Source organism: Venustampulla echinocandica (genome assembly GCF_003357145.1).
Source record: "Venustampulla echinocandica strain BP 5553 chromosome Unknown scaffold_1, whole genome shotgun sequence".
NCBI classification, from domain to species: Eukaryota; Fungi; Ascomycota; class Leotiomycetes; order Helotiales; family Pleuroascaceae; genus Venustampulla; species Venustampulla echinocandica.
The window spans coordinates 2,447,090-2,461,140 of NW_022474206.1; the positions used below are offsets into that span (position 1 = coordinate 2,447,090).

At 47.7% G+C, this 14,051-nt stretch overlaps 3 protein-coding genes across 3 annotated transcripts; all 3 read right to left on the reverse strand.

Annotated features, from left to right (window-relative positions):
• Positions 1–1,311: 1,311 nt before the first annotated feature.
• Positions 1,312–2,356, reverse strand: BP5553_03331 (Uncharacterized protein; the record flags this gene model as incomplete). Its single annotated transcript, XM_032011954.1, has 3 exons — positions 1,312–1,529; positions 1,586–2,198; positions 2,258–2,356. 3 exons carry the CDS (start codon positions 2,354–2,356, stop codon positions 1,312–1,314), a joined length of 930 nt encoding a protein of 309 aa, XP_031871647.1.
• A 5,224-nt stretch (positions 2,357–7,580) lies between these two features.
• On the reverse strand, positions 7,581–10,544 carry BP5553_03332 (uncharacterized protein; the record flags this gene model as incomplete). Its single annotated transcript, XM_032011955.1, has 2 exons — positions 7,581–10,201; positions 10,250–10,544. 2 exons carry the CDS (start codon positions 10,542–10,544, stop codon positions 7,581–7,583), a joined length of 2,916 nt encoding a protein of 971 aa, XP_031871648.1.
• A 1,554-nt stretch (positions 10,545–12,098) lies between these two features.
• Positions 12,099–13,738, reverse strand: BP5553_03333 (putative ATP-dependent RNA helicase dbp5; the record flags this gene model as incomplete). Its single annotated transcript, XM_032011956.1, has 4 exons — positions 12,099–12,566; positions 12,614–12,851; positions 12,901–13,386; positions 13,446–13,738. 4 exons carry the CDS (start codon positions 13,736–13,738, stop codon positions 12,099–12,101), a joined length of 1,485 nt encoding a protein of 494 aa, XP_031871649.1.
• Between the last annotated feature and the right edge of the window lie 313 nt (positions 13,739–14,051).

Below are 14,051 nucleotides of genomic sequence, written 5' to 3' on the forward strand. Positions count from 1 at the left end.
AACATCAGATCAGATCCAATCATTTATACGCGGTGCAACAGATTTATACTTACCTTGAGGTATGAATATTTTAAAACGCCAGATTATGTTCTCATTGTACAAGGAATCTTACCTTGCCTAGGTAGTCTAGGTGGATTAACCAGGTATGAAGAATTAGATAACTCGTTCGATATGCATTATAATCCTGTACCTTCCTCTAGCTGCATCAATCCTTATCTGGAAATTAAATAACGTATCTACTAGTATGTACAAGCAAGCCGCTTCTTTATATGGATGCCTAGACTTGTGTGGAAAATGGATGATCCGTTCGATGTGCAACAGAACTCTTCTCTCTTACTTTTCCTGCATCAAACTTGTGCAAAAGGGCTCGATGATGTCTTGGCCATTGGGTATGGCAAGGCCTATACTGTTTTGAGACGTAGGACGGCTCAGTGGAAAATGGATGATCCGATCGACGTGCAACAAACATTATTGTTGAGTCTAGATGTGGAAGCCCGTGTGTCAAAGACCAGATATGGTGAACTCTCAGGCTGTTCCTCTATTACAGACTTGGTATGTACAGTCCTGTGGGAATTTGTTGTAGATAAACCACTTCTGAGTTGTATTATGTATGTCAACCATCATGTACAACCAAGGAGAATTTCCTTGACAGAACCTTCCATATAAGCCAATGCCTTCTGGTTGGAAGTCGGACGACAGCTCCGTTATACAATGGAATCTTGGCGCAAAAAGGAATCAACGAAACGAAACATGAACGGAAATGAGCAAGAAGTGTATCTGGGTAACACAAGCAGTAGGGATATGGTTAAATGATAGAGTTAAAAGAAATCATCAAGTTAATAGCGAAACGCAACAAGAGATATCACTGAAATTCATACACTATGATTTAGGAATAGGTCGTGATATGAAAATAAAGGAAGTGCTAAATTTGTAACTAGGTAAAAATCACCCATTGGGATAATATAATCAGTGTGTAAGCTGCTCTATTTGAGGAGCGATCCTGCTAGACTATCTAAAGCTGTGCGTAGACCATCGTTGAATACCAATACAGAAAGCCAAAATAACAATATGATATTGTTTTGCAAACAAAGAAAACTAATACAGAAAGTCGAAGTGAAATATGAGAATCTGGAACAATCGCCAACACAAGTAGCTGGAATGAAATCAGATAATCTGAGAAAAAAGAGTAAGGAAGTCTTTCCTTAACCCAATACAAGAGATTGGCAATCCTTCGGCCCAACCCGGTGATACGGAGCGGACAGGACATGCTGTGCCCGTCCAGTGGCCCAAGTCACTATTGATCCGAGTCCTCTAAGTTCCCCAATGATTTGACAGCCAGTCCCAAAATGGCACCGGCACAATGTTCACAAGAGGATTTAGGGTTGGCTGTGCAAAGTCATATCTCCTTTGTTCTGTGGCCATGAGCTCCTGGACTCGGGCAGCCTTGGCCCAATCTTGGTAGTAAGTAGCGTGCTCCAGATGTGCTCCCAAATTCCCAGGCTCGATGATATCTGTTAAAAGCATTTCAACTTCGAGGCTCAGCATTTCCATCCATAAATTGAATAATGGGCACATGTAAACTTACCTCCTCTAACAGCTGCACCCCATTCTAAAATCTGAGTTACAGACCTTCGGTCTCCCTGTAATCTATATTCCGGCGGCCAAGTGTGTGGCCCTATATCAATGGCCGCAACGACGAATCTTGCCAGATCATATACCGAAGTTAAACATATATAAATGGGTTGGCCCGATGAGTTATATTCCACCACTTCGGCCGTTCCAGCACCCACGTCCATCAAGTAAGAACCTTGATTTTGAATGCTGGTTGATGAGCCGATGTCGTAGGCCGCCAAGCCACCCCGAGCGAACCTTTCGTAAAATATGCCACAAGTAAAGATGGTAAATCGCATTTGGTGTCGAGGGTTATGGGACCATTCTCGAAGACGAGCAATAGTAGCCCGGCTTCCACGATCAAGAGGATCGTTTTGGCCGCGACGACCCGGAGGCCCTTCAAATTCCGCCGGAACAAATCTGCGGACTCCTGATTGAGCAGCTGCATCAATAAGGCTGATTTGTGGGCCCCCGGAGACCGTTGAGATAACCATATCAACGCCTCTAAGGGTATAACGGAGGTCGGCTTGGCTATCATAGTCAACAACAGCAACCTGGTAGCCCAGTTCAACAAGTGCTGGTCGGGGCTTGGTAAGGAGTCAGATGGTCGGTAACTATAAAACAGTCCGTTCAATGAGGGACTTACTTGTCTAGAGAGAATGATGAATGTATGAACGGTCTGATCGAGATATTGGGCGAAGATTCGTGCTAGTCCGCCGGACCCTGCAACCGCTATTCTCATCATGTTGTCGGCGTTATTCTAAGACATTTCTTAGAGTTAATGCTATCTTTTATATCAAGCGGCCGGCACGAATATACTATCCGCTCATAACACCTGCGCCGCAAGGCAAAAAGTAGCCCTGTAGTTGAAAGGAGCAAATGGACTTCCAGCCTGGCAAGGCATTTAGTCACGGGGGACATAGGAGTCATTCATCGTTCTGTGAGTGGATGAAGTCAACTCACATTTGGTGGCAGACTGCAGGTATTGTAGGCGGGCAAATGACGTCGACGGACAGAACAATAATGTCCTATAGCAATGGACATTATAGGAAGCTGCCACAGCCAATTTCATATAAATTTCGCTGGGGTAGTATTTTTGTGGCGAATCATTTGTCAAAGACCCTTGATAGGATTCAGAAATTGTGGTAACATCACGAAGTGTCTTCGAGGCAGTGAAAAGAAAGGCCGACATTTATCTCTGACATTGTGCTTGCCTTGAGGCTCTCAGGTACTTTGGAGAAACAGGAAGACATTGCACCCACCACGAATAGATCCTACAATAAGTAGTAATGCTACTATACCTACAAAGCATCCAGTGTTGCTGCACATGTAGGATTCATCACGACTGCGGTTGATATCGACAGCAGTTCCAGAGTATGATTGACAGCCATGACCTCCACGGTTTCCAGATAATATAAGGGGAAGAGCAAAAGCGATACAGTTAGTGACTTCAAAACCTCAGGATCGGTCACCAGTGAACAGTTTCAGCTGGGTGAGCAGCATACATACCAGGAAGCCCAGTGGGGACCAATCCTTATTCGATGGCAAACTTCGGCCATGTGGCACGTAGCCTGGGCTTCGTTTCTCACCTGCAGTCAGCAGCGGATGGACTTGGAGAACTCCTTTGCCGGAGGAACTAAGCTGCGAAGATATTTCTAGCCTGCCGGGTGGCCCTTTGCGAAATCCCACAGGATGTGCACATGCAGCGCTACAAGCAGAGCCACTGCTGATGTCTCAAGTCATTTCCAAGAAGCCGTGGAAAGTCTTCCTGTGAACGCAAACGCGAAACCGAAACCTCATCAAGAAGCGCCAGGCTTCAACCTGCATGCAACTATGGCTTGGTTTCGATGACCGCCATACTTAAAATTGGTTATGTGCGCGAAAGGGTGATACGAAGTAGGTGGACGGTAAGGCATTAAACGAATATGGGGCAGATGGTAGGAGGGCGCAGCTGGATTGACAAAAAGAGCTTCAGATAGGCATCCTTAGCTAGGCCACACTGTAGGCCCCCAGCCGTAGCGGCCTTAGGGCAACTTTGATGGGGCGGAGGAGTTATTGAGACCACTTGATGTTCCTAAAGCCTGAGTGGGGGCCATTCCATGAGGAAGGGTAATATGCAAGAAACCAGTCGCAGCTTTCAACCTCTCAGCAGGCTCTGTCAAGGCTACTGAGAGCAACGAGGCACTCCTACTAATTGGCCTGTTTCCGAGATCGACGTATTCCGTAAGGCTGAAGGCAAGTCATTCTTCATGCATGTAGAGCAATATGCAACACAACTCATCCTCGCATGCTCGAGTACGAGCCGTACGAGTCGTACGGGAGCCTAACCGTCGTGTCTGTTGGCTTGGTCCATGACTGCTTATCGGTCGCCGCCGGGCGAAAACAGGAATAAGGCATTGATATCGAGAACGCCACTCAGTTGTCCAGAGTAATACGTGTGTGGTTGCAGTGAGGAAGTTGTCGATCGGATTGTCGGGTTGTCGGAGAGTTTTGGATCTGACGCTACTCGAGTACCGAACATCTCCCGAATCCAGTCAGGTGACCCACCGCTGTCGCAGCGGACAAGCCCGGCCCGGCCCGTCCCAAGGACCTTCATACTCCATCGCCGTCGTTGCTGCAATCATCAATCAACGTCAAAATATCAAAGACAGAGTACATCAAAGTCAAGATCCAACCTTAATAAAAGGGAAAAGGGCAAACGGCAAGCTGTTGATGTCTCCAAGGTATCCATATTACCGTCCTGGGATAGGGACACTAACAACCACAACTGACCTTGCTCAAAACAAACTCAAGTCCACGCCGCCAGGATGGACCCCCTTCCAGAACGAGATCGGACACAGCAGGAGCAGGGTGAATAAATGGGTCTCCAATATACAAAACAATGGTCAATTCATGCCACAGTATGAGTACGACAACTCAACAAGCCTGCAGGATCCTCTAGATTGCGACTCACACTCTAGCAGCTCTCATGGGTACAGGACTTCTAGGGAACTCTGTCCTTCCGGGCAAGTTGTCCACCGCCAAGATAATCGCAACCTTATCAGAGAAGCGTAGCTTTGCGCCGCTCTAGGGTCACTTCCCCAGATTGAGAGTTTCCAAAACAAGCCAGTGGGCACCAATCGACTGCCCCTAGCCCCAGGCGTCACCAAACTGACTCGTATCGCCCGGCCAGTCCAAGTCCAAGACCCAACTATCAAGGCATTTCTCAAACTGGAGAATACCAGCATGCAGACCAATGTCACCATATTGCACACGGGTGTTCTTCCCCTGACCACCGCAGTCCTAGAAATTGCAACCCCCACATGCGATTCCCAACTTCAAAGCAAAGACAAGCACAATGGCAAGCAGGGACCCAAGAAATAGTTGCAATCACCTTCTCAGCTGAGCTACAGCAGAGATTCAAATCTCACCATCTATGATTCGCCTAGTCACTCGACTTCCTTGAATGATTCGTTTGACTTTTCATGTATTAGCCATACTTTCCAAAACGGCAAGACTGTTCTATTCAGCCCTATGAAGAACAAAGAGCAGGCCAACGAAGTCCCCTCAGCCCTATTTTCTCATCTGCAAAGCCCATTTCATTTAAACCACCTAACTTGAGAAAATTCCAGCAGAGTTATCTTAGGCGTCGCGGCCGTCTCCTCTTCCAGCCAACTCTGTGCCGTGATATGATGAATCTAGTGAATATACGTCCCAAATCTGATAACCCAGTTCAACTGACAGGTCCAGAACTCGCCTGGAGGTTCCGTGAAGATACCAGTCGCTGGTGGAACACGGCGCTTGCCCCGAGCATACGCACTACCCAGTCATAGTACCTTTCCTTCCATGATAGGCAGGCAACATCAACAATACTCTGTTCGTTTCAACAATCGAACTGACATTCGATTAGAGAAAGCGTAGCTAGGCCGTGAAAGCTTGTTTGTATAGGTTTTCTATGTGCCTCTGTTTCTTCTCCTAGATGACACCCTGTCAGCGTTCATTTCAGTTCATGTTGGCCTCGCCATGGAGCACAGTGCATGTATAGTATAAGGCGTGTTGATGGTGTCAAATGTCCAGTTTTCTCTGTTAAACAGGCGTATAGATGTCTCCAATGCTCTTCTTCACTCCGAGATCGGGCCACACCCTGTGCTAAACCAGCCGCGGCAATCCGAAGAAGAGCAATGGGGCAGAAGGAATTCTGTGGACGGACGGATAGAAAAACATGTTTCGACATGAAGAGGGAAAAGGGAAGTCGAAGGCTTATTATTGACCGAACTTAGGAAGAGCCGAGCCCAGGATTGGCTGTTTTCCTCATACGGCAGGTTACATCCTGTTCCACCCAGTTCCGTCCGCCCATCCATCCAGCCGTCGCGGGTCTGTTATTTTTTCCCTTGTTTACTGGGTGGGCTGTGTTGGCTCGCGAGGGAAATCCTTCGTCAGGGGTTGATGACCTGTTTCACCAGTGCGCAGCCAGGCTCCAATTCTCCCAGGTCAGACGGAAGCCAATGCAATAGGAAAACTCTAGCCAGGAGCTGTATTGTACACTCCAATATTAGAACTTCATTTGCATGATTTATGAGCATACTTATTGTCTACTCTATACTCACGTATCGTGACCCTCGGAATTTTTGGACCATCGCCGGAGTCCCATCTACAACCATAACCACGACTTCTTTGACTCTATCCAATAATACAATTAAAAGTACACCTCGAAGCAAGCTCAACATGTTGGTATATGGTATGAGTGCAAGGCAAGGAATAGATGTACTTCACGTGTGAAAATAGTAGTTATACAGCGGACTGATCCCTAAATTTGAAACCCACAGTATACTGAAGTAAGGCAAAACATAAATCGGAGTTGCAAATAAGTGTCATTTATGCTGAATATGCCCATATTAACCATGTGTCGGTCATCCCATTCTCTATATCAGCTCCTAACCGCATGGCACTTTGTATATTTATTGAGAACCGAAGCTCAGCATATTCCGCTACAAGGCTAAAATGCCCTTACTATCACAAGGCAACCAAGAAAAAGAAAGGCTGCCTTCTTTTGCAGAGAGATAACCCCTATTTCTACGTATGCAATATTAATGCCTAGCTTTAGTAAATATCCTAAGAAGTCATCGCATGAAGATAAAGTCCTCCCCACCCTCCAAGGCGCCGACAAATTATCCCTTCACCATAAGGGACTGAACAAATGATTAAGCCAAATAGGATATCCAAACTCGAAGCAAGACGCCGTTTCTATACCAAGAATAAGTCCCTCCTATGCCTTCTTTACCGAGTGAACTCCATAGTGACCAAACAATACATACATACCTTGCGAACAGACCGGTGGTTTGAAGAATGGCTGTTGCATCATCCTAAGCGTATTATATAATTAAAATATTCTACCTCTGTAATAAGTGTGGATGTATACTAGTTCCGATTTTAAAAATAAATACGTCTGTATAGAGATAATCTTAAACTAATATTTTGTTGAATTAAGATGGCTATCATTAGTTAGGGTTACAAAATTATCTCTAGATCGTTGCTATGTCGGTAGGGTGCCTATCTCGTAACTTGTCGATATAATCTCAAGGTAGGGGCTGCATTATAGTATAGAGCTCCGTATATCAGCCCACCGTGGCATCTTCTGCATCCTTACAGCCTAGGTAGGTACCTATCATCGTGTTAACTATTATGACAACTACAAGCGCTCTCTACACTTGTATGACTGGGAGTCCTAAAGTAAACTTCTGATAAGATATTATAATAAAAACACTTTCTTGCTATAAGAGAATCTAATAGGTTAGGAATATAATTATAATAATTACTACAAGAAATGCTTGCGATTATGCCGACACCATTCTCCAAACACCTGATTCGTTTGTAAGGTACATAGATAACCGGGGTATTTCAAAGGAAAATCTATGTTATACAAGAAAAGAAAACCAATCGTAAATCATGTATCATGCACATACCCAGACATACATCTCAGAGGATGTGAATCACCCCACACTCAGAAACAACTCCTCTCCTCTCCTCGTAGGTGTAAGTCTCGGTACCCACCCGGGGGTACCAGGTAACTCAAAAGGCTCCACCTGCTCAACATGTTGTTGTGCAAGCATCGGTCTCCACTTATCAGATTTCGCCTTATCCACATCCTCCTCCTTAAGCACCATCCATTTCTTCTTTTGTTGCAGCTTCTGCTCCGACTGCGAGGGCAGAACGAGAGCGGCGGCCTTTTGTTCCCCTCGACGACGCTGCGCCAGATGGGATTGCCCGGATGATATGGACGATGGTTTGGACTCGGAACTTAATTCTGAGATCTGGGAGAGTCCAGAGGAGGAACGGCGGAATGCTATACTAGGATTTGTGGTCAGTTGTGGGCGGTTTGGTCCCTGTTGAAGGCTGGGACTTGTGCGTGGTGGGCGGCTTTGCACTTGGGAAGATAATCCAGGCTTTTGTGCGAGGCTGAGCGAGGCTTGGAATTGTTTGCTGCCTTGTGAGGTGCGTTGGGATTGGGAGGGGAGAGATGAGAGGTCGCGAGGCGAGGCAGGAGATAGTGGGGATGGGATATAGTATTTATCCACTGCAGATCTTTGGGAATCCGATTGAAAAGAGGTATTGAGCCTTGGGGATTGGAAAGTCTGGTAAGAATATTGCTGCTGCGGGCTCTCTTGCCGTGACTGTCTCTCCCGTTGTGCAGCTATCTCGGCTTGTATCCAGGGCTTTTCGGCAGCCATACTAAATTTTGGCTGTGGGGGAGGAGGAACCATCCTAATCTCGGCTGCAGACAACCGACCTGGTTTGGGGATCTTGGGGTAGCTGACGGGGCTCCGTCCACTGGAAGGGGATTCCAACACTGGTGATAATTCGGCGGTCCGTGGCCCATTGGGTGACAATCCTGGGCTTTTACTCTCTGAGGTTTTTCGGTTCACCGTTTCGGGTGCGTCGTAGGGTCCTTCTTGCTTGCAGATTTTTGGGATGGCGGGGACTGTTGCGTTTGGAGGATTACTTTTCGCTGGGCTTGCTGGGAGAGAGGAAGTGCGGGTGGAATAGACAGATGAAGTGGCAGTGATAGGGCGAGTAGTCGAAGCAGGAATCTGGAGTTTCGGTGGATGCTGTGGTGGTTTCGGAAACGCTCCTAATTCTGGAGCCGGTTGCTTTAGACGCGGGTAATCGTTTGGTCGGCGGGGTTGTGAAAAGCTCCCAATCCCTCTCACAAGAGAAACGGGAGTTACAGGACTCCCTTCTAGTTCTGCGGGTCTAGAGTTGCTGCTGTGTAACTGTCTTTGCTGGGAAGGATTTTTGTTGCTCGCATTCATGACGAATGCTGGTGGGCCGGCCGCGGGATCAATAGGGCTAAATTTTTGCCAGAGCTCGATAGCAGTATCCAATTCCTCAACTGTAGATCTACGAGTCCAAACATTCCTAGGGGCGCTCGAAATTGCTGATATCTCTTCGTCTTCCTCGAACTGAGTAGCCGTGCTTTTTCTACTCAGATCGGTTTTGCGCTTAGCTGCGTTTGAATTTCGGGCTTCTTCATCCTCCACGAATTGAGCTGCCGTGATTTGTCTACCTAAAACCGAAAACTTAGAAATGGGCTGGATAAATGAACCCCCCCTCGTGTTTGGTGCATAGGACTTCAGGGCTACATTTTCGTCGTCTTCTTCGAATTGTGTTGCCGTGCTTTGCCTATCCACAGTTGTTTGTTTGAGAACAGGTTTTGGATATGATAACCCTGCTCCTATTAGGGTCGGAACTGGTGGAGGTACCTGATAACCCGCACCATCATAATCCACTTCATACTGAGCGGTTGGACTTGGCCTATTGAACGCTGATGGTTTAGGGCCGGTTTGAGCAAACGAAAATTCCGCTGCCTGCTGAGGCATTTGCAACTTCAAAGTCGGCTTAGGAGGGAGAAGTCTCGATGAAGGCCTGTTTTGCTTTCGTACTTGGGCATTACCTTCGGGTGAAATAGCTAACCCAATCGTATGATTCTGATGAATGCTTCTCCGTGAAAACATGTTTGGGCTCGTTGTGTCGAGCCGCGGGGGCACTGGGGGCGCCACCTTCGCTGCAATACCATTAGAGGTTCCTCCCGGTCCGAAATTCTTCGGTCTTCTTAGGCTGAACCTGCTTGATTTGGTAGATTTCGCATAAACTTTCGGCTCCAATTGGAATGGGAATTCATCGCTCTCACGATTCTTTTGTAATCTTTTCCTTCTTACACAAGCAAATAACGCGATTACTCCCAACATCAGTGCGGTTCCGCCAATAGACGCAACTGTAATCCCGACTATTTGGGGCTTTGTCAACGTGGGAGGGGGGATCGGGGAGTTGGTCTGGACAGGTTGAGCGACAGTAGATGGCGAAGGTAAACCAGAAGGCAGTGCTGCTGAAGTAGGGCCGGAATTCGGTGATGTTAATGCCGTTGTTGTCGGAATTGGTGTAATAAGCGTAGAAATGGGCGTTGCTGATGCCACCGCTGTTGCAGAAGGTGGGACGAGTACAATGCTAGGCCTCGAACTCGGTATAATCAGTGTGGCAACTATGGTGGCATGCGTATTTGGCAAAGCATTGTTTTGACCGTTGCACATTGAATATGCCCCAAGGACAACCGAATCTTAAAATAGTTAGAGGGTCCGTGGACAGATGTTGAAGTGCTACTCACTCGATGCATCTCTTCCTTTGCAGAAACCAATGTTGCCCTCCGAGATTATGCATTGCACCGCCCCCTCGCCCACTGTGAATTCTGATAAGCCGTTATGGGAACAAAGACATTCTAATGTAGGCGCCGAGGAACAAATGCTTGTAGGAAAATTCGAATCTAGGAAAGATATGAAGCATTCTTGGGCGCACTTAGGAACGAAATTCGTAATCTCTTGAGAGAGACTTGTCGAAGCCGCGTTGGCGAGTGTTATAAATGTGTATGCCGAGAGGATTAAGCCTGACCAGCATCGTGCCATCCTCACAGGAGCTGTTCGGTGAGGTCGTCAGTATATCCCAACGAGTGCTCAAACGCCATCTGCGGCCTTCAAGTGATACAATATAGGGGGCATGGTCCTAAGTGCAGATGCTGAAGACCCGAAGTTCTGAAATTGTTTCATCCCATCGGTCTGCTCCTCAGGCCCATATCTCATTTCCCGGATCGTGGAGAGAAGGCACAACGAGGGTTCGAACTAACCTTAGAGTACTTATTAGGATCTCAGAGGCGGCCAGCGTCCCAAACATCGTTAAATGCCAAGAAAATGAAATCTTTAGAACTCGAAACCCATTCTAGGCCAACAAAATACAACAAAATCCTGTTGATATGCAAAAATACAAAGGAGATAGAGTAGGGACAAGGAGAGAAAGATGATACAGGTTTGGCGGCAACCTGGTGGTTACCTACTTAACAAGGAGGGCATATACAAACCCCGCGATGGTGGCGTGGTATCATACTTAGATAGCCATGTTGGCAGGTTGACGCTGGGCGGACCTATTATCAGAGCTCGGGGGCTATTTCCAGCGCTACAAAGCCGCGTCCGACTCAGAAAAGATGGAAGGCTCACCCGTTATCGCGCCATGCTTTTCCGGAGAATAAGCCTCTATAGGATCGCTTCCTAGGCGACTTCGCAGATTCCATAGATGTAGGCGCTGACATGGTGTTTTGCTCTATTTAAAGCATACAGGTTCATGTAGGCTGACTGGTTGTCGTTGTTGGCGCTTACTGCCGAACAACTCTGGCGGCTACAGGGCGAAGGGGGGCTGTCACGTGAACAGCATCTCTACATACCTTACCTAGGTACTCCGTAAAAGGTAGAGAGCACAACCTGCCTTCGGTTTCTAAATTGAGTTAAAATCCCCGCAAGAAGGGCGCAGTGACATACTTCGCGCAGTACTTGCCTACTTATATATGCATCGGTTTGTCTGGGCTTGCAGAAGAGAAGCCTGCAGCGGTATGGGGTTCGGCTTCTGCTGGAGAAACCCGCGGACAGGGACTGGGCACTGCCCTGTGGGACGGGCCGAGATATATTACAGCAGCAGGAGCAGTAATAGCAATAGCAGCAGCAGCAACAACAGCAATGGCAACAGCGGCAGCCACGATTTGTAATTGTTAATGGCCTAGTGAATGGCTGAATGGCGTTGCTTCAACGATGCCCACAGCATGAGTCGTCCTCCATACGTCGCTTTCAGGTCATGAGACGCAAGCAGCACTCAGAGACAGTCACGCTGATCTTGTTCCGTTGGTATAAATTGGAAGTCTTAGCCTCGGTCTACGAACGCCTAACGAACTGGCTGTTCAGCACAGTCCAAGGTATAATTCCTACCCCCAACCCCCACCCCCAAGTCAGCCTTCCTGCAATGTAATGCGAGTCACTGCTGTAGTCGAATCCATCCCACATAACTGTCGAGGAGAACCACCTTCCCTAAAATCACCCATCCATCTTGAGCAATGCAACGCCCGCTTTTCACAAAAAATTCTTCCGAGATCAATGACACTTGAAACTTCAACCCATTCCACATTCCAGATTCCGCTTTCAATTATTCGTCATATTAATCGGTGCTCGGCTCGATTTAATAACATTCTTGACAACCGACTCTGTATTGTCCCAGTCGTCGGTATCCAGGCGGATGAGGTCGATACCGTAGTGCTCTGCGATGGTCTGGAGGCCGACAAAGCTCTTCCTGTCAAAAACAAAGCTGATACTGACACCAACACGCCCAAATCTGCCGGTCCGGCCAATACGGTGCAGGTAAGTCTCAGCATCCGGCTCGCTGTCACTCCGGCCCTTCATTGGGATATCGTAGTTAATGACCATAGAAACGGACTGCACATCGATACCTCGTGCAAGGACATTGGTTGTGATAAGGACCTTTGCCTGGCCTAGTCGGAATCTCTCTAGAATACTATCGCGCTCAGACCCTTCGAAGGCACCGTGAACAGCAACGACTTGATGGCCGTCCTGTATTAATCGAGCGGCAATTTTATCTGCGGTCTCTCGCCTCTAAATATCCGTTAGTAAAAGTATGTAGCAATATCGAGAGTCCATACCTTTACGAATATGATAGAAGATCCGATCGTCATTAGGCCATATAGATTCGCAAGAATATCGTATTTGCCATCGTCAGAAGGGCAGTCCATGTACATTTGCTTAATCCCCGAAACTGTGAGCTCGTCTCGCTTTAACTTGATTTGATTCGCATTTGGACTGAACTGTTCAGCGTATCGCATAACCATGTCCGGGAAAGTCGCCGAGAATAGAAGAATTTGTGTTTGGCCAGGAATAAGCCTATATGATGATTAGCCTCTCTTCTTTAGGGAAATGGAAAGAAACTAACTGTTTCACGCGAAGACACTGATCACCGAGGCCTTGCTGGTCCAGCATATTATCGGCTTCATCCAGACATAATACCTTCATCTGCGACGCATCGAATTGTCTCCGCTTGAGCAAATCCATAACTGTGCCAGGAGTGCCAACCACAACCATGGCTTGGAGCCTGGCGCCTCTCTCCACGGCACCGGGAACAGCGGCTTGAATGGTGAGGCCATCGACAAATTGACCAATGCTTCTGACTACGCCCTCGATTTGTCGCGCCAACTCACGACTAGGAGCTAGACATAAAGCTTGTGGCTGATTAGGCTTAGAGTAATCAAGGCGAGAAAGGATCGTAATCACGAAAGCCGCTGTCTTCCCCGTGCCGGATTGCGACTGAGCTATCATGTTCCGAGGAGGGTCGCTGAGTAGCAAAGGAAGTGCTCTCTCCTGAATCTTCGAAGGTTTCTTAAAGTTCATCGAGTAGATGCCCTTCAGGATTTGTTCGTTGCTAGGGAATTCGTTAGCATCGCATAAAACGGAAGCTGAAGGTGAAGGAGAGACGCTTACATGCCCAACTCCTCAAATGATTGCGCTGAGTACAGCGGATTTGCCGTGTCACTTTGGAGGTCACTCAGCTTGACTTCAACTTCTTCTGTTGCCTCATGAAGGCCAGACCCGCCCAGAGGCTCAACCTGTCCATCAACCTGCCCTTGATCGGCCGTAGCACTGTCGTCTTTAGCTGCAGCGGGGTCCGCGGCAGAGCTAACTTCCTCATCCCAGGTCGCAGGGCTAGTGGTAGGTGCGGCAGCTGGCTGAGTGATGCGGTCTGCGAGCGACGCAGGTTTTGGGGCGTCAGACATCTCGTAGGTCTCTATCTCAGAGGCGTCGGCGATCTTTTTTGAAGAGCAACCAGAATGAACCAACTGCGGAAGCTGAAGATCTAACGAAGTCAGCTCTCAACTTAAGATGTGCATGCAGGTTCTAGCAGACCAAATGGAGAGCGTCAGTACCAGATGGTATTGGTATACTTGGTGAGATCGATGTTGTGGTGCTCTTGGTTTCGGTCTTGTCAAAGGTAACAAGCGGCTTCAACTTCAAGCTCACATTCACCTCCCCAAAACTTTGGCTGCGATGGCGGGGCGGTCACGTTTCCTGGGGGGTTCGGTAGGACGG